We start from the raw sequence: 26,574 nt of genomic DNA, 5'->3' as shown, positions 1-26,574 counted from the left end.
ACGGAGACACCCTCTCACATGTTCTCCCAGGCCCAGAACCAAGGAGCCCCACACCATAGCACCCAAATAAATACACCTCCCCTCTGTGTGCAACTCATCACCTGTGATCAGAGATAGTGGAAGGAGAGAGTGGGAACAGAAAGATAAGAAAATGACATCACATCCTGTCATTCACACAACTACTGAAGAATAACAGATCAGGGTGTAATGATGCTTTATACATATAGCTGTAGGTTGATGAAATATGGATTATGACACTGGACAGTAGATTAAAGGATAAACACATAAACATTCAGACATCCACTCTCTCATACTCAGCCCTCCCATCTAGAAAGAGATGGTAGGCACCCTGTGAAGTCCTCCCTTCACACTGTTGCTACCTGATTGAGTGTGCAGACTGTGATGCAGGCAGGCCGGGGTGAGAAGGTCTATATAGTGTTATAACAGACTGTGATGCAGGCAGGCCGGGGTGAGAAGGTCTATATAGTGTTATAACAGACTGTGATGCAGGTAGGCCGGGGTGAGAAGGTCTATATTGTGTTATAACAGACTGTGATGCAGGCAGGCCGGGGTGAGAAGGTCTATATAGTGTTATAACAGACTGTGATGCAGGCAGGCCAGGGTGAGAAGGTCTATATAGTGTTATAACAGACTGTGATGCAGGCAGGCCAGGGTGAGAAGGTCTATATAGTGTTATAACAGACTGTGATGCAGGCAGGCCGGGGTGAGAAGGTCTATATAGTGTTATAACAGACTGTGATGCAGGCAGGCCGGGGTGAGAAGGTCTATATAGTGTTATAACAGACTGTGATGCAGGCAGGCCGGGGTGAGAAGGTCTATATAGTGTTATAACAGACTGTGATGCAGGCAGGCCGGGGTGAGAAGGTCTATATAGTGTTATAACAGACTGTGATGCAGGCAGGCCAGGGTGAGAAGGTCTATATAGTGTTATAACAGACTGTGATGCAGGCAGGCCGGGTGAGAAGGTCTATATAGTGTTATAACAGACTGTGATGCAGACAGGCCAGGGTGAGAAGGTCTATATAGTGTTATAACAGACTGTGATGCAGACAGGCCAGGGTGAGAAGGTCTATATAGTGTTATAACAGACTGTGATGCAGGCAGGCCGGGGTGAGAAGGTCTATATAGTGTTATAACAGACTGTGATGCAGACAGGCCGGGGTGAGAAGGTCTATATAGTGTTATAACAGACTGTGATGCAGGCAGGCCGGGGTGAGAAGGTCTATATAGTGTTATAACAGACTGTGATGCAGGCAGGCCGGGGTGAGAAGGTCTATATAGTGTTATAACAGACTGTGATGCAGGGGGGGTTATAATAGAGGGTTAGGGTTGTTTATCTCTCTGGCTCTGTAAGGGGTTGTTGGAGTGACTGTTATATTGGAGGGTTAGGGTTGTTTATCTCTCTGGCTCTGTAAGGGGTTGTTGGAGTGACTGTTATATTGGAGGGTTAGGGTTATTCTATCTGTCTGACTCATTAAGGGGTTGTTGGAGTGAGGTATGGAGGGCAGCAGATATATCCCTGCTTAATAACAGTGTGCAGGGAGAGAGAAAGGGGGTGTATGTCAGTGAGTGTGGTGGTGGGCCGTCTTTTTGTGGAGAGTGCATACAATTGTGTGTGAACGTGCGTGTGTGTGTGTGTGTGTGTGTGTGTGTGAACGTGCGTGTGTGTGTGTGAACGTGCATGTGTGTGTGTGTGTGTGTGTGTGAACGTGCATGTGTGTGTGTGTGTGTGTGAACGTGTGTGTGTGTGTGTGAATGTGCGTGTGTGTGTGTGTGAACGTGTGTGTGTGTGTGAACGTGCGTGTGTGTGTGTGTGTGTGAACGTGCGTGTGTGTGTGTGTGTGTGTGTGTGTGTGTGAACGTGCATGTGTGTGTGTGAACGTGCGTGTGTGTGTGTGTGTGTGTGTGTGAACGTGCGTGTGTTTGTGTGTGTGAACGTGTGTGTGTGTGTGTGTGTGTGAACGTGCGTGTGTGTGTGAACGTGCGTGTGTGTGTGTTTGTGAACGTGCGTGTGTGTGTGTGTGTGTGTGTGAACTTGCATGTGTGTGTGTGTTTGTGAACGTGCGTGTGTGTGTGTGTGTGTGTGTGTGAACGTGCGTGTGTGTGTGTGTGTGAACGTGCGTGTGCGTGTTTGTGCTTGTGTACATTTGTTTGTCTGTTTATGTGGTCTATCTGTATTTTGGACTGTGTCATATTGCTGCATGCTGCATGCTCATCTTATCGTTTTTCTGTTTTGTTTTTCCTTCGCTCCCCCTCTCCCAGCATACCTGGAGGATGATGAGGATGAGGATGAAGACCCATACAGTGACTGTATCATCAGTAAGTCTGTGTGTTTGCAACAGAGTGGTCTTCTCTCTCCATGTGAATGTTTTCATGATGACTCTCCTTCATCCAGATAATCTGTTGCAGCTTGTTTGGTGGGTTGTCCTTGAGTAAAGCTTATTTCTGTGTGTGTGTGTGTGTGTGTTTTTGTGTGTGTGTGTGTGTGTGTGTTTGTTTTTGTGTGTGTGTGTGTGTGTGTGTGTGTGTGTTTACAGATGGCATACAAGTTCGTTATTAAGGCACATGAAACTTCACATGTTCCAGAAGTCATTTCCACCAAAAAACGCATTTTGATAAAAAAAAAAATATATGTTTACGTTCAAATGCCTCTCATGTGAAGTAGTGACGCGCGACATACGCCTAGTTTCCTGAAATGAGTCACATATACCAGTATTGATGCACGGACCGGTTTGCGTTTTTACTTTACCTTCTATACCGGTATTTTAATGTTTGGTTTTTTAAATGTGATATGATGTGTGTTTGTATGTGTTGGTGTATGTGTGTGTGTGTGTGTGTTTTTGTATGTGTCTGTGTGTGTGTGTGTGTGTGTGTGTGTGTGTGTGTGTGTGTGTGTGTGTGTGTGTGTGTTTGTCTGTGTGTGTGTGTGTGTGTGTGTGTGTTTGTATGTGTCTGTGTCTTTAGGTCTCTTCAACTCTTGTCATTAGGGGGTGTGGGCAGATTGAGTGATTTGGTTTTGTTTAGTGTTTTTTGAAACTCAGTGTTCGTCAACTACCGCTGTTGCGCTGTCCATGAACCCTCTATAGTCTATACTGTTATTGAAATGATGTAATCACTGATGTCAGTCTGCAATGGGAGTAGTCAACAATAGTATAATGCTTTTTTGTGATGCTTTCCTGCATTTGTGAGTATGCTTACAGAGATGGAGTGAGAACCAGATATTATAGGGGATACAGATTTAACACTAGAGCAGCTGTGAACTGGGCTGGATTAACATTCTGTGCCCCCCGCTATGAACTGTGGGATACTTACCTCCACAGGTGGACTTGGCCTGTAATATGTATATATATATTTAGCAGACGCTTTTCTCCAGAGCGATTTACAGTCATGCATACATAGATTGCCCCAGCAGGAATTGAACCCACTATCCTGGTGTTGCAAGCACCATGCTCTACCAACTGAGCCACAGAGGACCTGTGTGTGTGTGTGTGTGTGTGTGTGTGTGTGTGTGTGTGTGTGTGTGTGTGTGTGTGTGTGTGTGTGTGTGTGTGTGTGTGTGTGTGTGTGTGTGTGTGTGTGTGTGTGTGTGTGTGTGTGTGTGTGTGTGTGTGCCAGGCAAGGAGGAGGGGATGGTTCATCTAGGGAGTCACACACCAAAGAGCGTCCTAACATGAATCTTAGTGGCCCATTCCTGACCAATTCCCAAGCTTCTTTATTTCCCTCACTGACACTGTGTCTGCGTGTGTTGAAGTGTAAGCATGAGTGTATGTGCAAAGGTGGTGTTGGCCCCTGGCTGGGTTCTAATCCAAATTGATCCATGTGGCATGCTGTCTCATCGATCGGTGCACCGCTTGGCGTGGCACGACTCAGGGGGGCTGCTGAGGTGAGAACCCTCTCTAATTATGAAGAATACCATATTCCTTCCCTATCTACTTGTGAATAATCTGATATTCTTTCCCTCTCTACTTGTGAAGAATGTGATATTCCTTCCCTCTCTACTCCTATGGTATGGTATGGTAACCCTAACCCTCTCTGCTATGGTATATTGACATAGTAAAAAAAAGGAAGAAAATATAAGGGATATTCTGTGCTGAAACCCTCACATTAAACAGCAACAGTATTCACTATGGGTTATATTTAAGATAATATTTTACAGCTTTGAGATAGTATTTTTCATATTAAATCATGTCCTTTTTTATATATACACTACCAGTCAAAAGTCTGGACACAGACTGTTTGTTTTATTTAACCTTTTTGTACATTGTAGAATAGTAATGAAGACATCAAAACTATGAAATAACAGATATGGAATCATGTAGTAACCAAAAAATTGTTAAACAAATCTAAATATGATTCTTCAAAGTAGCCACCCTTTGTCTTGATGACAGCTTTGCACACTCTTGGCATTTTCTCAACCAGCTTCATGAGGTAGTCACCTGGAATGCATTTCAATTAACAGGTGTGCCTTCTTAAAAGTTAATTTGTGGAATTTCTTTCCTTCTTAATGTGTTTGAGCCAATCAGTTGTGTTGTGACAAGGTAGTGGGGTATACAGAAGATAGCCCTATTTAGTAAAAGACCAAGTCCATATTATGGCAAGAACGGCTCAAATAAGCAAAGAGAAACGACAGTCCATCATTACTTTAAGACATGGCAAATACCATCAAGTGCTATGATGAAACTGGCTCTCATGAGGACCGCCACAGGAATGGAAGACCCAGAGTTACCTCTGCTGCAGAGGATAAGTTCATTAGAGTTACCAGCCTCCGAAATTGCAGCCGAAATAAATGCTTCAGAGTTCAAGTCACAGACACATCTCAACATCAACTGTTCAGAGGGGACCGTGTGAATCAAGCCTTCATGGTCGAATTGCTGCAAAGAAACCACTACTAAAGGACACCAATAAGAAGAAGAGACCTGCTTGGGCCAAGAAACACGAGCAATGGACATTAGACCAGTGGAAATCTGTCCTTTGGTCTGGAGTCCAAATTGGAGAATTGGTGGGTGAATGGATGATCTCTGCATGTGTAGTTGCCACCATAAAGCATGGAGGAGGAGGTGTTATGGTGTGGGGGTGCTTTGCTGGTGACACTGTCTGTGATTTATTTAGAATTCAAGGCACACTTAACCAGCATGGCTACAACAGCATTCTGCAGCGATATGCCATCCCATCTGGTTTGGGCTTAGTGGGACTATCATTTGTTTTTCAACAGGGTAATGACCCAACACACCTCCAGGCTGTGTAAGGGCTATTTTACCAAGAAGGAGAGTGATGGAGTGCTGCATTAGATGACCTGGCCTCCACAATCCTCCGACCTCAACCCAATTGAGATGGTTTGAGATGAGTCGGATGGCAGAGTGAAGGAAATGGAGCCAACAAGTCCTCAGCATATGTGGGAACTCCTTGAAGACTGTTGGAAAATCATTCCAGGTGAAGCTGGTTGAGAGAATGCCAAGAGTGTGCAAAGCTGTCATAAAAGCAAAGGATGGCTATTTGAAGAATCTCAAATATAAAATATATTTTGATTTGTTTTACACTTTTGTGGTTACTACATGATTCCATATGTGTTATTTCATAGTTTCGATGTCTGCACTATTAATCTACAATGTAGAAAATAGTAAAAATAAAGAAAAACCCTTGAATGAGTAAGTGTGTCAAAACTTTTGACTGGTACTGTATATACATCATTTACATGTTATGAAAAATCCCTGAAATCCTTGAAAGTTAAAAAATATTCTGGTAGTTAACTGGTACATTTAAAAAGTTACCGGTCACATTCCCTCCCTTTGCAAACCTACCCAGGCCCAGCTCCAGTCAATCCTACCCAGTCCCAGCTCAGCCAATCCTACCCAGGCCCAGCTCCAGTCAATCCTACCCAGTCCCAGCTCAGCCAATCCTACCCAGGCACATTACCAGTCACCCCTACCCAGACCCAGCTCAGCCAATCCTACCCAGGCACATTACCAGTCACCCCTACCCAGACCCAGCTCAGCCAATCCTACCCAGGCACATTACCAGTCACCCCTACCCAGTCCCAGCTCAGCCAATCCTACCCAGGCACATTACCAGTCACCCCTACCCAGTCCCAGCTCCAACCAATCCTACTCAGGCACATTACCAGTCACCCCTACCCAGTCCCAGCTCAGCCAATCCTACCCAGGCACATTACCAGTCACCCCTACCCAGTCCCAGCTCAGCCAATCCTACCCAGGCACATTACCAGTCACCCCTACCCAGTCCCAGCTCAGCCAATCCTACCCAGGCACATTACCAGTCACCCCTACCCAGTCCCAGCTCAGCCAATCCTACCCAGGCAGATTACCAGTCACCCCTACCCAGTCCCAGCTCAGCCAATCCTACCCAGGCACATTACCAGTCACCCCTACCCAGTCCCAGCTCAGCCAATCCTACCCAGTCCCAGCTCAGTCAATCCTACCCAGGCACATTACCAGTCACCCCTACCTAGTCCCAGCTCACCCAATCCTACACAGGCACATTACCAGTCACCCCTACCTAGTCCCAGCTCACCCAATCCTACACAGGCACATTACCAGTCACCCCTACCCAGTACCAGCTCAGTCAATCCTACCCAGGCACATTACCAGTCAACCCTACCCAGTCCCAGCTCCATTAAAACCTACCCAGGCTCATCCCCAATCAACCCTGCCCAGCTCCAGTCATTCCTACCCAGGCCCCAGCTCCAGTCAACCCTACCCAGGCCCCAGGTCCAGTGAAACCCACCCAGGCAACCCTACCCAGGACCAGTCAACCCTATCCATCTCCAGTCAACCCTGCCCATCTCCAGTGAACCCTACCCATGCCCCATATCCAGTCAAGCCTACCCAGGCCACAGTCAGTCAACCCTACCTAGGCCCATCTCCAGTCAATCCTACCCAGGCCCCATACCCAGTCAACCCTACCCAGGCCCAGCTCCAGTCAACTCTACCTAGGCCCATCTCCAGTCATGCCTACCTAGGGCCATCTCCAGTCAATCCTACCCAGGCCCCAGCCAACCCTATCCAGGCCCCAGCATCAGTCAACCCTACCATGGCTCCACCCCCTGGCAACCCTACCCAGGCCCCAGACCCAGTCAACATTACATTTTACATTTTAGTAATTTAGCAGACTCTCTTATCCAGAGCGACTTACAGTTAGTGAGTGCATACATTTTTCATACTGGCCCCCCGTGGGAATCGAACCCACAATCCTGGCGTTGCAAGCGCCATGCTCTACCAACTGAGCTACAGGAGGCCTACCTCCAGGCCCTAGCACCAGTCAACCCTACCCAGCTCCAGTTAACCCTGCCCAGCTCTAGTCAATCCTACCCAGGCCCCAGCTCCAGTCAACTCTACCCAGGTCCAGGTCCAGTCTACCCCTCCTAGGACCCAGCCCCAGTCAACCCTATCCAGGCCCCAGCTCCAGTCAATGTATGGATATCAGCAGTCTCTCACTACATAATTCAGCAGATAACCCAGCTAGCTCAGATGTCAATATTCCTATTCAGCTCCTCTCAGTCCCACTCAATACTACCACTAATAGACTGGCTTTGTGAGCCAGGGAGAGCCAAACGGGGTTGAAAAAGAACAGATGAACAAATGGAGAGGGAGAGAGAACGAGTGGATAAATCTCTATTAGCGTCTCCAACTCCAACCCTTAGATTGAGTGAGTCCTTTTTATTTTGTCACTTAATACTTTCTAATTTAAAACGGTTTGATCCAGAGAGCTGGCTAATCTCCCGATGTGTCTGATGAGATCTCGATTATGTCGCTCTTTTAGCTTTGGTCCCAAATCTCCCCCAAACCCTCTGAGCTGCATAGCTAAATATTGATCAGATAGCACAATAAACAAAAAACGATCTCTCTCTTACTCTCTTTCTCTCTCAGTCCCTCTCTTCAACTTACATATTGCCACTGAATTGATTTAGTTTCATCGTCCAATTGGTGGCCCTCAGTCTTGGCTACAATCCAAAGCCCTTGGCGAGAGAAGGACACTAGCCACTCCAGACCTCTGAGACCCTGATATGGTGACATCATGGATGCGTCTCAAATGGCACCTTATTCCATATAAAGTAGTGCACTATATAGGGGATAGGGTGCCATTTTGGGAGGCAGGCATGGTGCCCCTGTGACGTTGATCAATGAGACACTAGGCATCAGACCCCCCCATGGCTACTGGAGACACTATCAAGTCTAGACAACTCCATCCACCCCTCCTCTACCAAATCAATAGTATAATTCAGTCACCCCTATAACTAATAAATGGGTCAATCCAGTCCACTAGCTCCTGTCACCCAACATCAGATCAATACTTCATTCAGTCACCCTTACTCTATCAATGAGTCTGTCCACTATAGGCTGTGTCCCCTGTGTCCTGTATCGTGTCCACACCTGAGCACCCCTGTCCCTAATCAATAGTATGATCCAGTCACCCCTATCACTGATCAGCCCTCTGAACGCATAAACAATTAATCAGCCAATCAGAGGTCATCCTGTCTTGACCTCTGACCCCTCTACATAAGTTCTGCCTCCTCATAGATTGTACAACAGTAACCTTGCAGAGAATACACTTAGACGTAGCAGAAATGTCAGAACATATTCAGATTCTCTGTGTGGCAAAGACACTCTGGCCTTATTGCTTTCATTGTTTCACCATTATTTGCTGTATGTCCAGATCTCTTCCCTTCTCTTTTCTTCTCACTTTTCTATCAGTTGTCAGATAGAGATCTGACCCTTTGTCTCTCCACACACCTCAGAACCAGAGAGATACTGAATGAGAGACATCACACAGCCTTCTAAACCTCAGAACCAGAGACGTACTGAATGAGAGACATCACACAGCCTTCTAAACCTCAGAACCAGAGACGTACTGAATGAGAGACATCACACAGCCTTCTAAACCTCAGAACCAGAGACGTACTGAATGAGAGACATCACACAGCCTTCTAAACCTCAGAACCAGAGACGTACTGAATGAGAGACATCACACAGCCTTCTAAACCTCAGAACCAGAGACGTACTAAATGAGAGACATCACACAGCCTTCTGAAACTCTTTTTTCATTCCTCTCGTCTTGTTGTTCCCTGTCTTATACTCAGGAAAACTTTGAAACAAGGGATGAAAGAAAGAGTGAGGTATTGAGTAATGTTTATACTTCAGACTACAGCTATACTAGAACTGACCTGAGGAATGTAACAGTGTACCACACACACACACACACACACACACACATAAGCACACACACACACACACACACACACACACACACACACACACACACATATAGGCACATACACACACACACACACACACACACACATAGGCACACACACACACATATGTTTGAGATCAAGTCTGTCACACTAACATGGCTGCAACAAGTGGATTAAACGTGTGAGACTTATCCTTTGATGTTAATGTGTGTGTGTTGTGTTGGTGCAGAATGTCCCTTTCATCTCTGAATCGCTCTCACACACACACACACACACACACCAAACACTGTCAGTCTCGTATGCCTCTCACACACACACACACACACACCAAACACTGTCAGTCTCGTATGCCTCTCACACACACACACACACACCAAACACTGTCAGTCTCGTATGCCTCACACACACACACACACACACACACACACACACCAAACACTGTCAGTCTCGTATGCCTCTCACACACACACACACACACCAAACACTGTCAGTCTCGTATGCCTCACACACACACACACACACACACACACCAAACACTGTCAGTCTCGTATGCCTCTCACACACACACACACACACACACCAAACACTGTCAGTCTCGTATGCCTCTCACACACACACACACACACCAAACACTGTCAGTCTCGTATGCCTCTCACACACACACACACACACCAAACACTGTCAGTCTCGTATGCCTCTCACACACACACACACACACACACACACACCAAACACTGTCAGTCTCGTATGCCTCTCGCACACACACACACACACCAAACACTGTCAGTCTCGTATGCCTCTCACACACATTAAGGAAATGAAAGCAATGGGTTGTAATATGAGTGTGTATGTCTGTTGAATAATGTAAACCTGTGGACATCCTGATTGATTCAAGATGCAGAGAAATCATACAGCCTGGACTCAGACATCAGATGAGAGACAGGCCTGAATATGATAGATAGTTTATGAATATGATTAATCAGCTCCACAGGACACTTTTGAATTACACAGGGGATGAGGGTTGAATAGTGAATGAGTGGTCCAGAAGGATTTTATCCATTGTTATGAAAGTAGTGAATTTGTTATGAGGAGTCGAGACTATGAAGAATAGGTTGTTCTAGAGATTACAATGAAAGAATTGAGGTAATATAGAGATTGGAATGAGCACACACATACACACACACACACAAACACACACACACACAGGTGTATGCACATGTTCACACACACACACACACAGGCGTATGCTAATGTTCACACACACACACACACACACACACACACACACACACACACACACACACACAGGCGATGCACATGTTCACATACAAACACACCAGCCAGGTGTGTAAGTCAGTATTCGACGTCCATCCATGTCTGAGGACGTTGGGAGATGACTTGGAAACCGTACTGTTACCTCTGTTATCTGTTCTGTACAGGGATGTCGGATGGGCAAAAGCATCTGCCTCTGATTCCAAACGTTGGAAGTTCAAATCCAGTGATAGAAAGTAATTTTAACAATTTTTTGAGGAGTTAACAATAGTGGAAGAGGGAGAAAGAGAGGTGACAATGAGGAAGAGAGAGAGATGGAGAGGGAATATAATATAAGAGAGGTGACTACCGTGCTCCGAGCACGCAAATTGGAGCATGCATCAGTCGGAGAATGAGTCCAAATCAAAGTATGCCAAACGGATGCATACTCCGCTTGTACACATTTCGAAGCATGCATTGATGCAAGCTTCAATTAAAAGTATGCACAGGATATTTTATTTCAGCTCATGAAACATGGGACCAACACATTATATTTAGCGTTTATATCTTTGTTCAGTATTCATTATGTGTACATTTTTGCATCTGCCTACAATAACCACTGTAGTGTGCGTAGATCGCATTAGGGCTAACTGGCTAGCTAGCTAGCCACGACGAATTGACAGCTAGCTAGTCACCTTGCACAACATTAGTTTTAGGTATTTTCTGTCTGTTAAACTAGCTTGCTAGCTAGAATATTATGATTCACATATACCTAGCTGATAATTATGAAGTTAAACATTTGTTTATGTAGTTATCTTGTCGTGTGGATTGCCATTAGCCTGGCTGGCTGGCAGCAGATTGAGTGAATAGTGTTGCAGGGCATAATTGTGCTGAGGTGACTGAGGCACACACATCTCTCGTCTCCCGACTCGCGCCCTCTCACTTCAAAAAATTAAATCTTAAGGAGAGGATGACAACCAATGCTGACTGCGTGATAATATCAGCAAACCACAACTGATCACCTGTAGTCATTGGGAAGACCCACAAGAGATACCAAATCAAATCAAATTGTATTTGTCACATACACGTGTTTAGCAGATGTTATGGTGGATGTAGCGAAATGCTTGTGCTTCGAGCTCCGACAGTGCAGTAATATCTAACAATTTCACAACATATACCCAATACACACAAATCTAAGTAAGGAATGGAATTAAGAATATATACATATATGTACGATCAATGACAGCGGCATGGACTAATATACAGTGGAATATTATAGAATAGAATACAGTATATACATATGAGATGAGTAATGCAAGATATGTAAACATTATTAAAGTGACTAGTGTTCCATTTCTTACACTGGCCAGTGATTTCAATAGGCAGCAGCAGCCTCTAATGTGCTAGTGATGGCTATTTAACAGTCTGATGGCCTTGAGATAGAAGCTGTTTTTCAGTCTCTTGGTCCCAGCTTTGATGCATCTGTACTGACCTCGCCTTCTGGATGATAGCGGGGTGAACAGGCAGTGGCTCAGGTGGTTGAGGTCCTTGATCTTTTTGGCCTTCCTGTGACATCGGGTGCTGTAGGTGTCCTGGAGTGTGGGTAGTTTGCCCCTGGTAATGCATTCGGCAGACCGCACCACCCTCTGGAGAGCCCTGCGGTTGCGGGCAGTGCAGTTGCCGTACCAGGCGGTGATACAGCCCAACAGGATGCTCTCAATTGTGCATCTGTAAAAGTTTTAGGGTTTTAGGTGCCAAGACGAATTTCTTCAGCCTCCTGAGGTTGAAGAGGCTCTGTTGCGCCTTCTTCTCCTTTGTTTTGTTGACGTTGAGTGAGAGGTTATTTCCCTGGCACAACACTCCCAGAGCCCTCACCTCATCATTGTTGGTAATCAAGCCTACTACTGTTGTGTCGTCTACAAACTTGATGATTGAGTTGGAGGCGTGCTTGGACACGCAGTCATGGGTGAACAGGGAGTACAGGAGGGGGCTGAGCATGCACCCTTGAGGGGCCCCAGTGTTGAGGATCAGCAAAGTGGTGATGTTGTTTCCTACCTTCACCATCTGGGGGCGGCCCGTCAGGAAGTCCAGGACCCAGTTGCACATGGCGGGGTTCAGACCCAGGGCCTCGGGCTTAATGATGAGCTTGGAGGGTACTAAGGTGTTGAATGCTAAGCTATAGTCAATGAACAGAATTCTTACATACAGTTAAAGTCGGAAGTTTACATACACCTTAGCCAAATACATTTAAACTCAGTTTTTCACAATTCCTGACATTTAATCCTAGGAAAAATGCCCTGTCTTAGGTCAGTTCCGATCACCACTTTATTTTAAGAATGTGAAATGTCAGAATAATAGTAGAGAGAATGATTTATTTCAGCTTTTATTTCTTTCATCACATTCCCAGTGGGTCAGAAGTTTACATGCACTCAATTAGTATTTGGTAGCATTGCGTTTAAATTGTTTAACTTGGGTCAAACGTTTCGGGTAGCCTTCCACAAGCTTCCCACAATAAGTTGGGTGAATTTTGGCTCATTCCTCCTGACAGAGCTGATGTAACTGAGTCAGGTTTGTAGGCCTCCTTGCTTGCACACATTTTTTCAGTTCTGCCCACAAATGTTCTATAGGATTGAGGTCAGGGCTTTGTGATGGCCACTCCAATTCCTTGACTTTGTTGTCCTTAAGCCATTTTGTCACAACTTTGGAAGTATGCTTGGGGTCATTGTCCATTTGGAAGACCCATTTGCGACCAAGCTTTAACTTCCTGACTGATGTCTTGAGATGTTGCTTCAATATATCCAGATAATTCTCCTTCCTCATGATGCCATCTATTTTGTGAAGTGCACCAGTCCCTCCTGCAGCAAAGCACCCCCACAGAATGATGCTGCCACCCCTGTGCTTCACGGTTGAGATGGCGTTCTTCGGCTTGCAAGCCACCCTGTGTTTCCTCCAAACAAAACTATGATCAGTATGGCCAAACAGTTCTGTTTCTGTTTCATCAGATCAGAGGACATTTCTCCAAAAAGTACGATCTTTGTCCCCATGTGCAGTTGCAAACAGTAGTCTGGCTTTTTAATGGCGGTTTTGGAGCAGTGGCTTCTTACTTGCTGAGTGGCCTTTCAGGTTATGTCGATATAGGACTCGTTTTAATGTGGATATAGATACTTTTGTACCTGTTTCCTCCAGCATCTTCACAAGGTCCTTTGCTGTTGTTTTGGGATTGATTTGCACTTTTCACACCAAAGTACGTTAATCTCTAGGAGACAGAATGCGTCTCCTTCCTGAGCGGTATGACGGCTGCGTGGTCCCATGGTGTTTATACTTGCGTACTGTTGTTTGTACAGATGAACATGGTACCTTCAGGTGTTTGGAAATTGCTCCCAAGGATGAACCAGACTTGTGGAGGTCTACCATTTTTTTCTGAGGTCTTGGCTGATTTCTTTTCATTTTCCCATAATGTCAAGCAAAGAGGCACTGAATTTGAAGGTATGCCTTGAAATACATTCACAGGTACACTTCCAATTGACTCAAATGATGTCAATTAGCCTATCAGAAGCTTCTAAAGCCATGACATAATTTTCTGGAATTGTCCAAGCTGTTTAAAGGCACAGTCAACTTAGTGTATGTAAACTTCTGACCCAGTGGAATTGTGATACAGTGAATTATAAGTGAAATAATCTGTCTGTAAACAATTGTTGGAAAAATTACATGTGTCATGCACAAAGTAGATATCCTAACTGACTTGCCAAAACTATAGTTTGTTAACAAGAAATTTGTGGAGTGGTTGAAAAATGAGTTTTAATGACGCCAACCTAAGTGTATGTAAACTTCTGACTTCAACTGTAGGTATTCCTCTTGTCCAGATGGGATAGGGCAGTGTGTAGTGTGATGGCGATAGCATAGTCTGTGGATCTATTAGGGCGGTAAGCAAATTGAAGTGGGTCTAGGGTGACAGGTGAGGTAGAAGTGATATGATCCTTGACTAGTCTCTCAAAGCACTTCATGATGACAGAGGTGAGTGCTACGGGGCGATAGTCATTTAGTTCAGTTACCTTTGCTTTCTTGGGTACAGGAACAATGGTGGCCACCTTGAAGCATGTGGGGACAGCAGATTGGGATAGGGAGAGATTGAATATGACCATAAACACACCAGCCAGCTGGTCTGCGCATGCTCTGAGGACGTGGCTAGGGATGCCATCTGGGCCGGCAGCCTTGCAGGGTTTAACATGCTTAAATGTCTTACTCACGTCGGCCACTGATAAGGGGAGCCCACATTCCTTGGTAGTGGGCGGCGTCGTTGGCATTGTGTAGTCCGTGATTGTCTGTAGACCCTGCCACAAACTTCTCGTGTCTGGGCCGTTGAATTGCGACTCCACTTTGTCTCTATACTGATGTTTTGCCTGTTTACTTGCCTTGCGGAGTGAGTAGCTACACTGTTTGTATTCTGCCATATTCCCAGTCACCTTGCCATGGTTAAATGTGGTGGTTCGCGCTTTCAGTTTTGTGCGAATGCTGCCATCTATCCACGGTTTCTGGTTAGGGTAGGTTTTAATAGTCACAGAGACCACATCATCTTCTATACACTTCCTGATAAACTCAGTCACCGTTTCAGTGTATTCGTCAAAATTATTTTCGCAAGCTACCCGGAACATATCCCAGTCCGCGTGATCAAAACAATCTTGAAGCGTGGATTCTGATTGGTCAGACAAGCGTTGAATAGTCCTTTGCACGGGTATTTACTGTTTGAGTTTCTGCCTATAGGAAGCGAGGAGCAAAATGGAGTCGTGGTCAGATTTGCCGAAAGGAGGGTGAGGGAGGGCCTTATAACCATCCCGGAAGTTCGAATAGCAATGGTTGAGAATTTTAGCAGCCCGTGTACAACAGTCGATATGTTGATAGAACTTCGGCAGCCTAGTCCTCAAATTTGCTTTGTTAAAATCCCCGGCTACAATAAATGCAGCCTCAAGATATGTGGTTTCTAGTTTGCATAAAGTCCAGTGAAGTTCTTTGAGGGCCGTCGTGGTATCGGCTTGAGGGGGGATATACACAGCCGTGACTATAACCAAAGAAAATTCTCTTGGGATATAATACGGTCACCATTTGATTGTGAGGTATTCTAGGTCGGGTGAACAAAAGGACTTGAGTTCCTGTATGTTATTACAATTACACCATGAGTCGTTAATCATGAAACACACACCTCCGCCCTTCTGCTTCCCGGAGAGATATTAATTTCTGTCTGCGCGATGAACTGAGAACCCATCTGGCTGGACCGATTTTGACAGAAGATCCCCAGAGAGCCATGTTTCCGTGAAACAAAGTATGTTAGAGGCCCTGATGTCTCTCTGGAAAGAAATCCTTGCCCTGAACTTGTCGACTTTGTTATCCAAAGACTGAACATTAGCGAGTAGTATACTTGGAAGTGGTGGGTGGTGTCGAACCAGCAGGCCGCTCCGAGTGCCTCTCTGCTCCGCCGCTGATGTTTTGGGTCAGCCGCTGGAATCAGTTCAATTGCCCTGGGGAGAGCAAAGAAAGTATCTGCTTTGGAAAAGTTGTATTCCTGGTTGTAATGCTGGTGAGTTACCGCCACTCTGAAATCCAATATTTTTTCCCGGCTGTATGTAATGATACAAAACACTTTCTGAGCTAATAATGTAAAACATTATACATAAAAAAACAGAATATCGCGAGGCTGACAGACAGAGATACCGACAATGACAGACAGACAGAAGCTCTCAGTGCTTCCTCCTGCTGCCGCCGTCTAGCTGCCCTCCTCCGGATGGATATCCTCGTAGTCGTCTAGCTGCCCTCCTCCAGATAGATATCCTCCTAGTCATCTAGCTGCCCTCCTCCAGATAGATATCCTCCTAGTCGTCTAGCTGCCCTCCTCCAGATAGATATCCTCCTAGTCGTCTAGCTGCCCTCCTCCAGACAGATATCCTCCTAGTCGTCTAGCTGCCCTCCTCCAGATAGATATCCTCCTAGTCGTCTAGCTGCCCTTCTCCAGATAGATATCCTCCTAGTCGTCTAGCTGCCTTCCTCCAGACAGATATCCTCCTAGTCGTCTAGCTGCCCTCCTCCAGATAGATATCCTCCTAGTCGTCTAGCTGCCTTCCTCCAGATAGATATCCTCCTAGTCGTCTAGCTGCCCTCCTTCAGATAGATATCCTCCTAGTCGTCTAGCTGCCTTCCTCCAGATAGATATCCTCCTAGTCGTCTAGCTGCCTTCCTCCAGATTTTGGCATATTGGCATGTTTTCCCAGGGTTGACAGAGTCCTTGCAGGCTGTGTAGTAACCCATGTAGCCTTGGACGAGTGATAGCTTAGCTAGCTAGATAACTTGGGCAGCTTGCTAAATAATAGTGCTGAGCGATTAATCGAAATGTAGGTTATTTTTATGTTTTTAAACAACTAATTGACCGACATCGTTTCAATTATTTGAATTCCATTTTGTTCGGGTTTTTTCTGTGCGCTCAATGCGCACATCACACAGTTTCATTAGAGATAAATCAGATCCAGACAGAACTGTGCGATATAGTAGGGTGCGTTAGTTTCCAACAGCCAATATTCTACATAGTTTAACGCATAAAATGTGGTAATTAACTACAATGACCATAATCCATTGCGCATCTACTTGTCCGGTCTGTTTTTCTTTTACACCTGCTACGAAAGGGAGAACAATGAGGTGATATAGAGTGTAGCTGTTGCTATCTCCACCTGGAAATAAATGATGTAGGTGATTGAAAGTTGGTATTCAAGTGTGCCTTATTTACTTTGAAGAAGTACAACATTTTGATTTTGTCAGACAGCATAGGCAGCAGCTCTATAGAATGATATGATGACTTGCAATAATAAAGTCATCAAATAAAACAAATGTAATATACACAACAACTGAAATATGTTATTAAAGTAAAGTAATGGGAATACATCAAATCAAATCAAGCTTTATTTATACGGCACATTTCTGACATTGAATGCAACACAATTAGCTTTACAGGAAAAACACAAATGAAAAACAATGAAAATAAAAGCTGAAATATTTACTGCACAAAAATTACACATACTGAACAACTAAAAAGCACCCTAAGGAAAAGCAAAGCTAAAAATATGTGTTTTAAGACCTCTTTTAAATATGTCCACAGTTTCGGCCCCCCTCAGGTTCTCTGGCAGGCTATTCCAGAGGCTGGGGGCAAAATAACTAAAGGCTGCCTCTCCATGCCTCTTGGTCCTAGGCTTTAGGATAATTAAAAGGCCAGTGCTAGAGGACCTGAGGGACCTACTGGGTACATAACTTAAAAGCATGTCTGACATGTATCGGGGTGCACAATCGTGGATTGATTTAAAAACCAATAGAAGAATCTTACAATTAATTCTAAAACTCACAGGCAGCCAGTGCAGAGACCTTAAAACAGGTGTAAAGTGTGCTCTCCGTCTGGTCTTGGTCAGTACCCGTGCTGCAGCATTCTGGATGTTTTGCAGTTGACCAATGGCTTTCTTAGATGAGTCTCTCTGTATCAGCCTGAGAGCGAAACGGCCGCACCTTGGCAATGTTCCTCAGGTGGTAAAAAGCTTTTTGGTCACATTCCTAATGTGTGATTCGAAATGTAGTTCAGAATCTAAAATAACACCTAGGTTTTTTACCTGGTGTTTTATCTTTATTGCCAGTGAATTAAAATGTGTGGCTAGATTCTCTCTCTGTGCTTTGGCTCCAACAATAAGTACCTTGGTCTTGTTTTGATTGAACTGGAGGAAGTTGTGAGCCATCCAAGTATTTAAATCACTAATACAGTCTAATAATTTATAGAGCTAAAATCCTCTGGTGACACAGAAATGTAAAGTTGTGTATCATCTGGGTAGCAGTGAAAATCAATGCTGTGCTTGCTGATAACATATATAAAGTGAACCGTACCGGACCCAAAATCAAACCTTGTGGAACGCCACATATGATATCGATTTTCTCTGTGTTATGTTCACCAAGGGTGACAAAAAACTCTCAACCGGCCAACCAACCTCTCCAGTCTGTCCAGAAGGACATCATGGTCAGCAGTGTCGAATGCAGCACTTAAATCTAAGAGTACAAGGACAGAGAGCTGTTTTGCATCTGTGTTGGCTCTAAGACAATTTACCACTTTAACTAAGGCTGTCTCTGTGCTGTGGTGGGCATAAAAACCAGATTTACATTTTTCTAAAATACAGTTGGCACTTCATTTAGCTATTTCAACACCAATTTCTCCAGAATTTTGCTTAAGAATGGTAGGTTGGAGATTGGCCAAAAATTGGTAAGAGCTGAAGAATCTAGATTAGTGATGGTTAATAAGTGATTAGCAGTAATGGGCAGTCACTACCATCATGAGGCTTTTAGTAATTGTTTATTCCGTGTTGTTACAGCATTCAACCCACATAATGCATAGTGCATTTAATGTTAAACATTTGTATCGAAACCTAAATAAAAAAAACATTATTATTTTTGAATAATCGAACCGAAACCGAACCAACCTAAAAAAAAGCACTTATCGCTCAGCACTACTAAATAACCATGGATCATGACGTTACCTTTTGCTAGTAGACATGTAGGGTCATTATATATGCTAATGTTCTATGTTAACGTTTTGTTAAATATGTTGCAAGCTAATTCATAGAATGTGAACACGTGTCTTGCATTATTATGAATGAAACTAAATCAGATCTACAAATGTTTGACATATACATTTAGTTACAGAGGGTAGTCGTGATCCAGGAAAGTCCAGCATAGATGTTGATGACGCGATTTCCTCTAAAAGGTCAAAGGTAATGCAGTAGCATGGGAGGGCTTCTCAAAGGTCGTATTGTTTCCGTTCTACACACTCGTCCTCACAAGAATGTCCTCAAGAGTATGGGAGTGTGGAGCATGGTAGTATGCATATTGAGAAACACTCTTATTCTTGGGTCCATGTGGGAGTGAGAGGCTGGGAGGGAGGGAGCAGGGGAGGGAGGGAGGGAGGGAAGGAGGGAGGATGTGAGGGAGGGAGCGGGGGAGAAGGGAGAGGGAGAGAGGGAGAATGGGAGGAGAGTGATATTAACAGATGGCTACCAGTGAACAATGGAGAGATGGATGGAATATAGTCGGAGGTTAAGGAAGGAGAGGAAAGGAAAAGAGAGAGATGCCGTACGGAAAGGGCGAGTTAGGATTAGATGAATGGAGGAGAAAGAGGAGAGGGTAGAGTTGTCAGAAAAAAGGTGGTGGTTTTCTATTTTTAAATATCTTTTTCTGGGAGTCCCTATATTCTGTTCATCCATCCTTCATTGTGACATATACCCCCTACTCAGAGAGAGAGAGAGAGCGAGCAAGAGAGAGGGTAGTTGGTCTCGGGTGTGTGTGTTGCACATGTCCTCTCTCTCGCTCTCTCTCTCTCTCTCTCTCTCTCTCTCTCTCTCTCTCTCTCTCTCTCTCTCTCTCTCTCTCTCTCTCTCTCTCTCTCTCTCTCTCTCTCTCTCTCTCTCTCTCTCTCTCTCTCTCTCTCTCTCTCTCTCTCTCTCCCTCTCTCTCTCTCTCTATCTCTCTCTCTCTCCTTCTCTCTCTCTCTCTCCCTCTCTCTCTCTCCCTCTCTCTCTCTCTCTCTCTCTCTCTCTCTCTCTCTCTCTCTCTCTCTCTCTCTCTCCCTCTCTCCCTCGCTCTCTCTCAATTTTAATTTCAAATAGCTTTATTGGCATGACATAACAATGTACATATTGCCAAAGCGTACTTTGGAAGTGGAATGATACATTAACAACATTATCATCCTAAAAAAATAATGAAGATTGTCAACGCAATAGGACAATTGGTAACTCTCTCTTTCTCTCGCTCTTTTTTTTTTCTATCTGTCAAATTAGTGTAGTATCGTTGGCAGCTAGTCCTTGGTGTGTAACACATGTGTCAGGAGGACCATTCTCTTCCATACTACAGTACTGTCTCTCTGTCTGCATGTCTGCCTGTCTCTCTGTCTCTCTGTCTGCATGTCTGCCTGTCTCTCTGTATGCCTGCCTGTCTGCCTGTCTCTCTGTCTGCCTGCTTGTCTGCCTGCCTGTCTGCCTGTCTCTCTGTCTGCCTGCCTGTCTGCCTGTCTCCCTGTCTGCCTGCCTGTCTCTCTTTCTGGCTGCCTGTCTTTCTGTCTGCTTTTCTGTCTGTCTGTCTGTGTCTGTCTGTCTGTCTGTCTGTCTCTCTTTCTGGCTGCCTGTCTGTCTGTCTGTCTGTCTGCCTGCCTGTCTCTCTTTCTGTCTGCCTGTCTTTCTGTCTGCTTTTCTGTATGTCTGTCTGCATGTCTCTCTGCCTGCCTGTCTGCCTGTCTCTCTGTCTGCTTGCCTGTCTGCCTGCCTGTCTGTCTGCCTGTCTCTCTGTCTGCCTGCCTGTCTGCCTGTCTCTCTGTCTGCCTGCCTGCCTGTCTGCCTGCCTGTCTGCCTGTCTCTCTGTCTGCCTGCCTGTCTGCCTGTCTCTCTGTCTGCCTGCCTGTCTCTCCTTCTGGCTGCCTGTCTTTCTGTCTGCTTTTCTGTCTGTCTGTCTGTCTGCCTGTCTCTCTTTCTGGCTGCCTGTCTGTCTATCTGCCTGTCTGTCTGCCTGCCTGTCTCTCTTTCTGGCTGCCTGTCTTTCCATTTGCTTTTCTGTCTGTCTGTTTGCTTTTCTGTCTGTCTGTCTGTCTGGCTGTCTCTCTGTCTGGCTGCCTGTCTGTCTGTATGTCTGTCTCTCTGTCTCTCTGTCTCTCTGTCTCTCTGTCTCTCTTTCTCTCTGTCTGCCAGCCTGCCTGCCTGCCTGCTTGTCTGTCTGTTTGTCTGTCTGTCTGTTTGGCTGGCTGCCTGTATGTCCTCACACACATTCAAGGCCACAGGACATGAATGCACCGTGAAAAATAGACACAAACAAACACAGTCAGTCAGTCAGTCTTTCTTAGCCCTCCACACAGGCATTTTGCGATCCTGCCGTCTCTTGTCACAAACAATTATTTTGTCCACTGGTTATGTAGTATTGATCTGAGTGAGATAAGCAATGTAATTTATTCAGTTTGAACAGAGAGGCAGCTTTTATGACGGTCTTCTACCCACCCACTCTACCAGATATGTACAGGCCCGGGGAGAGAGAGAGAGAGCGAGTGTGTGTGTTTGTGTGTGTGCGTATGTGTGTGCACGCATGCATGGTGCGTGTGTGTGCGCGTGTGTATTTGAGACATATCCAGGCCTAGTGTAAATCGATACCATGTTAATGTGATGGCTGCTTCCAGGAAAAAGGCACCACACATTCTGTCTTCATACAGTGGGTATGATGTGTGTGTGTGTGTGTGTGTGTGTTTGTGTGTGTGTGTGTGTGTGTGTGTGCGTTTGTGTGTACACGTGTGTGTGTGTGTGTGTGTGTGTGTGTGTGTGTGTGTATGTGTGTGTGTGTGTGTGTGTGTGTGTGTGTTTGTGTGTGTGTGTGTGTGTGTGCGTTTGTGTGTACGTGTGTGTGTGTGTGTGTGTGTGTGTGTGTGTGTGTGTGTGTGTGTGTGTGTGTGTGCTGATTGAATTCCCAAGAGATTAATTTATCATCTTTAGGGGACAGAACATAAAAAAGTACAACCCTATCAATCCTGGTGTTTCTCTTAACTCTGTCTGGGACTGACTTCCTTTTGGTTTCTGTCTATTTTCTGTCTGGTAGTGTTGGGTCTCAGGCTGTTCTGTCTGGTTGTGTTGGGTCTCTAGCTGTTCTGTCTGGTTGTGTTGGGTCTCAGGCTGTTCTGTGTGGTGTGTTGGGTCTCTAGCTGTTCTGTCTGGTTGTGTTGGGTCTCAAGCTGTTCTGTGTGGTGTGTTGGGTCTCTAGCTGTTCTGTCTGGTTGTGTTGGGTCTCTAGCTGCTCTGTCTGGTTGTGTTGGGTCTCAGGCTGTTCTGTCTGGTTGTGTTGGGTATCAGGCTGTTCTGTGTGGTGTGTTGGGTCTCTAGCTGCTCTGTCTGGTTGTGTTGGGTCTCAGGCTGTTCTGTCTGGTTGTGTTGGGTCTCTAGCTGTTCTGTCTGGTGTGTTGGGTCTCAGGCTGTTCTGTCTGGTTGTGTTGGGTCTCTAGCTGTTCTGTCTGGTTGTGTTGGGTCTCTAGCTGTTCTGTCTGGTGTGTTGGGTCTCAGGCTGTTCTGTCAGGTTGTGTTGGGTCTTTAGCTGTTCTGTCGGTTGTGTTGGGTCTCTAGCTGTTCTGTCTGGTTGTGTTGGGTCTCTAGCTGTTCTGTCTAGTTGTGTTGGGTCTCAGGCTGTTCTGTCTGGTTGTTTTGGGTCTCAGGCTGTTCTGTCTGGTAGTGTTGGGTCTCTAGCTGTTCTGTCTGGTTGTGTTGGGTCTCTAGCTGTTCTGTCTGGTGTGTTGGGTCTCTAGCTGTTCTGTCTGGTTGTGTTGGGTCTCAGGCTGTTCTGTCTGGTAGTGTTGGGTCTCAGGCTGTTCTGTCTGGTTGTGTTGGGTCTCTAGCTGTTCTGTCTGGTGTGTTGGGTCTCTAGCTGTTCTGTCTGGTTGTGTTGGGTCTCTAGCTGTTCTGTCTGGTTGTGTTGGGTCTCAGGCTGTTCTGTCTGGTAGTGTTGGGTCTCAGGCTGTTCTGTCTGGTTGTGTTGGGTCTCTAGCTGTTCTGTCTGGTGTGTTGGGTCTCTAGCTGTTCTGTCTGGTTGTGTTGGGTCTCTAGCTGTTCTGTCTGGTTGTGTTGGGTATCAGGCTGTTCTGTCTGGTTGTGTTGGGTCTCAGGCTGTTCTGTCTGGTTGTGTTGGGTCTCTAGCTGTTCTGTCTGGTTGTGTTGGGTCTCTAGCTGTTCTGTCTGGTTGTGTTGGGTCTCAGGCTGTTCTGTCTGGTAGTGTTGGGTCTCTAGCTGTTCTGTCTGGTTGTGTTGGGTCTCAGTTTTTTCTGTCTGGTTGTGTTGGGTCTCAGGCTGTTCTGTCTGGTTGTGTTGGGTCTCTAGCTGTTCTGTCTGGTTGTGTTGGGTCTCTAGCTGTTCTGTCTGGTTGTGTTGGGTCTCTAGCTGTTCTGTCTGGTTGTGTTGGGTCTCAGGCTGTTCTGTCTGGTAGTGTTGGGTCTCCGGCTGTTCTGCCTGGTTGTGTTGGTCTCTAGCTGTTCTGTCTGGTTGTGTTGGGTCTCTAGCTGTTCTGTCTAGTTGTGTTGGGTCTCAGGCTGTTCTGTCTGGTTGTTTTGGGTCTCAGGCTGTTCTGTCTGGTAGTGTTGGGTCTCTAGCTGTTCTGTCTGGTGTGTTGGGTCTCTAGCTGTTCTGTCTGGTTGTGTTGGGTCTCAGGCTGTTCTGTCTGGTAGTGTTGGGTCTCAGGCTGTTCTGTCTGGTTGTGTTGGGTCTCTAGCTGTTCTGTTTGATGTGTTGGGTCTCTAGCTGTTCTGTCTGGTTGTGTTGGGTCTCTAGCTGTTCTGTCTGGTTGTGTTGGGTCTCAGGCTGTTCTGTCTGGTAGTGTTGGGTCTCAGGCTGTTCTGTCTGGTTGTGTTGGGTCTCTAGCTGTTCTGTCTGGTGTGTTGGGTCTCTAGCTGTTCTGTCTGGTTGTGTTGGGTCTCTAGCTGTTCTGTCTGGTTGTGTTGGGTATCAGGCTGTTCTGTCTGGTTGTGTTGGGTCTCAGGCTGTTCTGTCTGGTTGTGTTGGGTCTCTAGCTGTTCTGTCTGGTTGTGTTGGGTCTCTAGCTGTTCTGTCTGGTTGTGTTGGGTCTCAGGCTGTTCTGTCTGGTAGTGTTGGGTCTCTAGCTGTTCTGTCTGGTTGTGTTGGGTCTCAGGTTTTTCTGTCTGGTTGTGTTGGGTCTCAGGTTGTTCTGTCTTGTTGTGTTGGGTCTCTAGCTGTTCTGTCTGGTTGTGTTGGGTCTCTAGCTGTTCTGTCTGGTTGTGTTGGGTCTCTAGCTGTTCTGTCTGGTTGTGTTGGGTCTCTAGCTGTTCTGTCTGGTTGTGTTGGGTCTCAGGCTGTTCTGTCTGGTAGTGTTGGGTCTCAGGCTGTTCTGCCTGGTTGTGTTGGTCTCTAGCTGTTCTGTCTGGTTGTGTTGGGTCTCTAGCTGTTCTGTCTGGTTGTGTTGGGTCTCAGGCTGTTCTGTCTGGTAGTGTTGGGTCTCAGGCTGTTCTGTCTAGTTGTGTTGGGTCTCAGGCTGTTCTGTCTGGTAGTGTTGGGTCTCTAGCTGTTCTGTCTGGTGTGTTGGGTCTCTAGCTGTTCTGTCTGGTTGTGTTGGGTCTCAGGCTGTTCTGTCTGGTTGTGTTGGGTCTCTAGCTGTTCTGTCTGGTGTGTTGGGTCTCTAGCTGTTCTGTCTGGTTGTGTTGGGTCTCTGTTCTGTCTGATAGTATTGGGTCTCTAGCTGTTCTGTCTGTTAGTGTTTGGTCTCAGGCTGTTCTGTCTAGTTGTGTTGGGTCTCTGTTCTGTTCTGTTTCACCTCATGTGAATTGCAGTTGCACATGTGAAATGTGCAGTTTCACATGTTAAAAACTTTCATGTGAAAATTGGAAATGTATTTTCACATGTAAAAAACAATCACATGTAAAAATCACATTTGCAGTTGTACATGTAAGAAACATTCACATGTGAAAATGTTACTTTCACATGTGGAATTACAAGTTCATATGTGGCTGTGAAATTGTGTTATTCTCTTCACAAAGGTGGTGTTAACATGTTGCAGTAGCAATGTTTCCGCATATGGAATTTCAAATTCTGTATTTCCATTCTGTAAAAAGGTGACTTTGCCTACCTGTGTATAATAATTAAAGTGCGTTAAAAAGTATTATTTTATATAAACTATTTCTGAGCCATCGATTCGGAGTGATACTGCTGCAGGCGTATGCCTCTCTTCTTCATATGTTGGTCAGAGAGTGTTGGAAGAAGCCCAGTGAAAAGAACAGAGAAGCTAGCGCTCCATGTCTCCTTATTGATCCTGTTTAACATGTTCAAATTAGCGCTGTCAGAGTTAATCAGTTAACTCAAGTTAGCCTTTTGTTTTTTTTGTGCCGTTTTGTTTTCACTGTCTGAAAGCATTCAAAATACACTGAAAACATCCAAAATACACTGAAAACATTCAAAATACACTGAAAACATCCCAAATACACTGAAAACATCCCAAATACATAATCTAAACAGCTAAAAACAACAATGTGATGCCAAAACAAAGTGTGTTTATCAATTTACCTATTTTTGCTAACTGTTACTTTAGACAAAATCAAGATGTGAATGTTCTTGTAATGACTTTTGGATATAAATACTTAAATTACTGCTCAATTTGAGCAAATTATGAATTTTCGATTAATCGTAATTGATTATAGCTAATCCTAAACTCACGTAAAAATATATATATATTTGACAGCCCTAGTTGCCATTAATGCACATCAGTCAGTCATGGTTGCTCATGATCACGTCATGAGGTAGCTCCGCCTGCGACTTCAAAATTAGCATTGGCACTCTTGGTCTTATGGTCAAGTAGTTGGCTTCTCCCGTGGGAGACCTGTTTTTTTTTTGTACGGGTTGTGTCAGTGTCTGTGTCTGTCATTCGTCTCTATCTAGGCCCCTGTCTATCTCTCTGGGCCCTCTGGCTTTGGCCTGGCGCTTTCCTGCTCTGTATGTCTGTCTGTCTGTCTGTGTAGTTTGTAGTTTCTGTTCTGTCTCTTTCTGTTAGTGTGTGTGTGTGTGTGTGTGTGTGTGTGTGTGTGTGTGTGTGTGTGTGTGTGTGTGTGTGTGTGTGTGTGTGTGTGTGTGTGTGTGTGACTCTCGCTCGAGTCCAACACCCAAATAAGAGATCAATGTAATTTAAAGTGTGTGTCTGTGTGTTTGTGTGTGTGTAGAGCATATAGCTCAAAGCAGCTTTTGTGACTTTGTGATGTTCTGAAGAATTAGGGAACCCATTCCACAAACCCAGTCTCAACCCACCACCCCTCTCTTTAAATCAGCTGGCTTTCCAAAAACCCTCTTGGTTTACATCAGCCAAGTAGTCACACAGGAAGAATACTGAATTAGAACTAGAACTATAGAACTGGAATGCAGATGGAATGCATGTATAGAAGTCTGGTTGACTGGTTCCAATGTTCCAAAGACTCAGTTGGTTGGAGCATGGTGTGGTTCTCAGCAGGTAACACCAGGCTTTGGGCTTGGATTTCTGCACAGGCCACATTGACTGAATTAACTGTATGTTTTAAC

At 45.3% G+C, this 26,574-nt stretch overlaps 1 protein-coding gene across 1 annotated transcript in view; it reads left to right on the top strand.

The window, feature by feature from the left end:
- Nucleotides 1–2,429, top strand: part of LOC121533165 (teneurin-2-like) — a 12,173-nt gene extending 9,744 nt beyond the window's left edge. Inside the window, exon 2 of the mRNA XM_041838969.1 lies at nt 2,284–2,429. Within this exon, the coding sequence (XP_041694903.1) occupies nt 2,284–2,420 (137 nt within the window). The 3' untranslated portion in view covers nt 2,421–2,429. The remainder of the gene's footprint in view (nt 1–2,283) is intronic.
- The last annotated feature ends 24,145 nt before the right edge of the window (nt 2,430–26,574 follow it).

Source organism: Coregonus clupeaformis, chromosome 2 (assembly GCF_020615455.1).
Source record: "Coregonus clupeaformis isolate EN_2021a chromosome 2, ASM2061545v1, whole genome shotgun sequence".
Lineage (NCBI taxonomy): Eukaryota > Metazoa > Chordata > Actinopteri > Salmoniformes > Salmonidae > Coregonus > Coregonus clupeaformis.
Note: the sequence above shows the minus strand (reverse complement) of the source record. Positions and strands in the feature narration are given on the sequence as shown.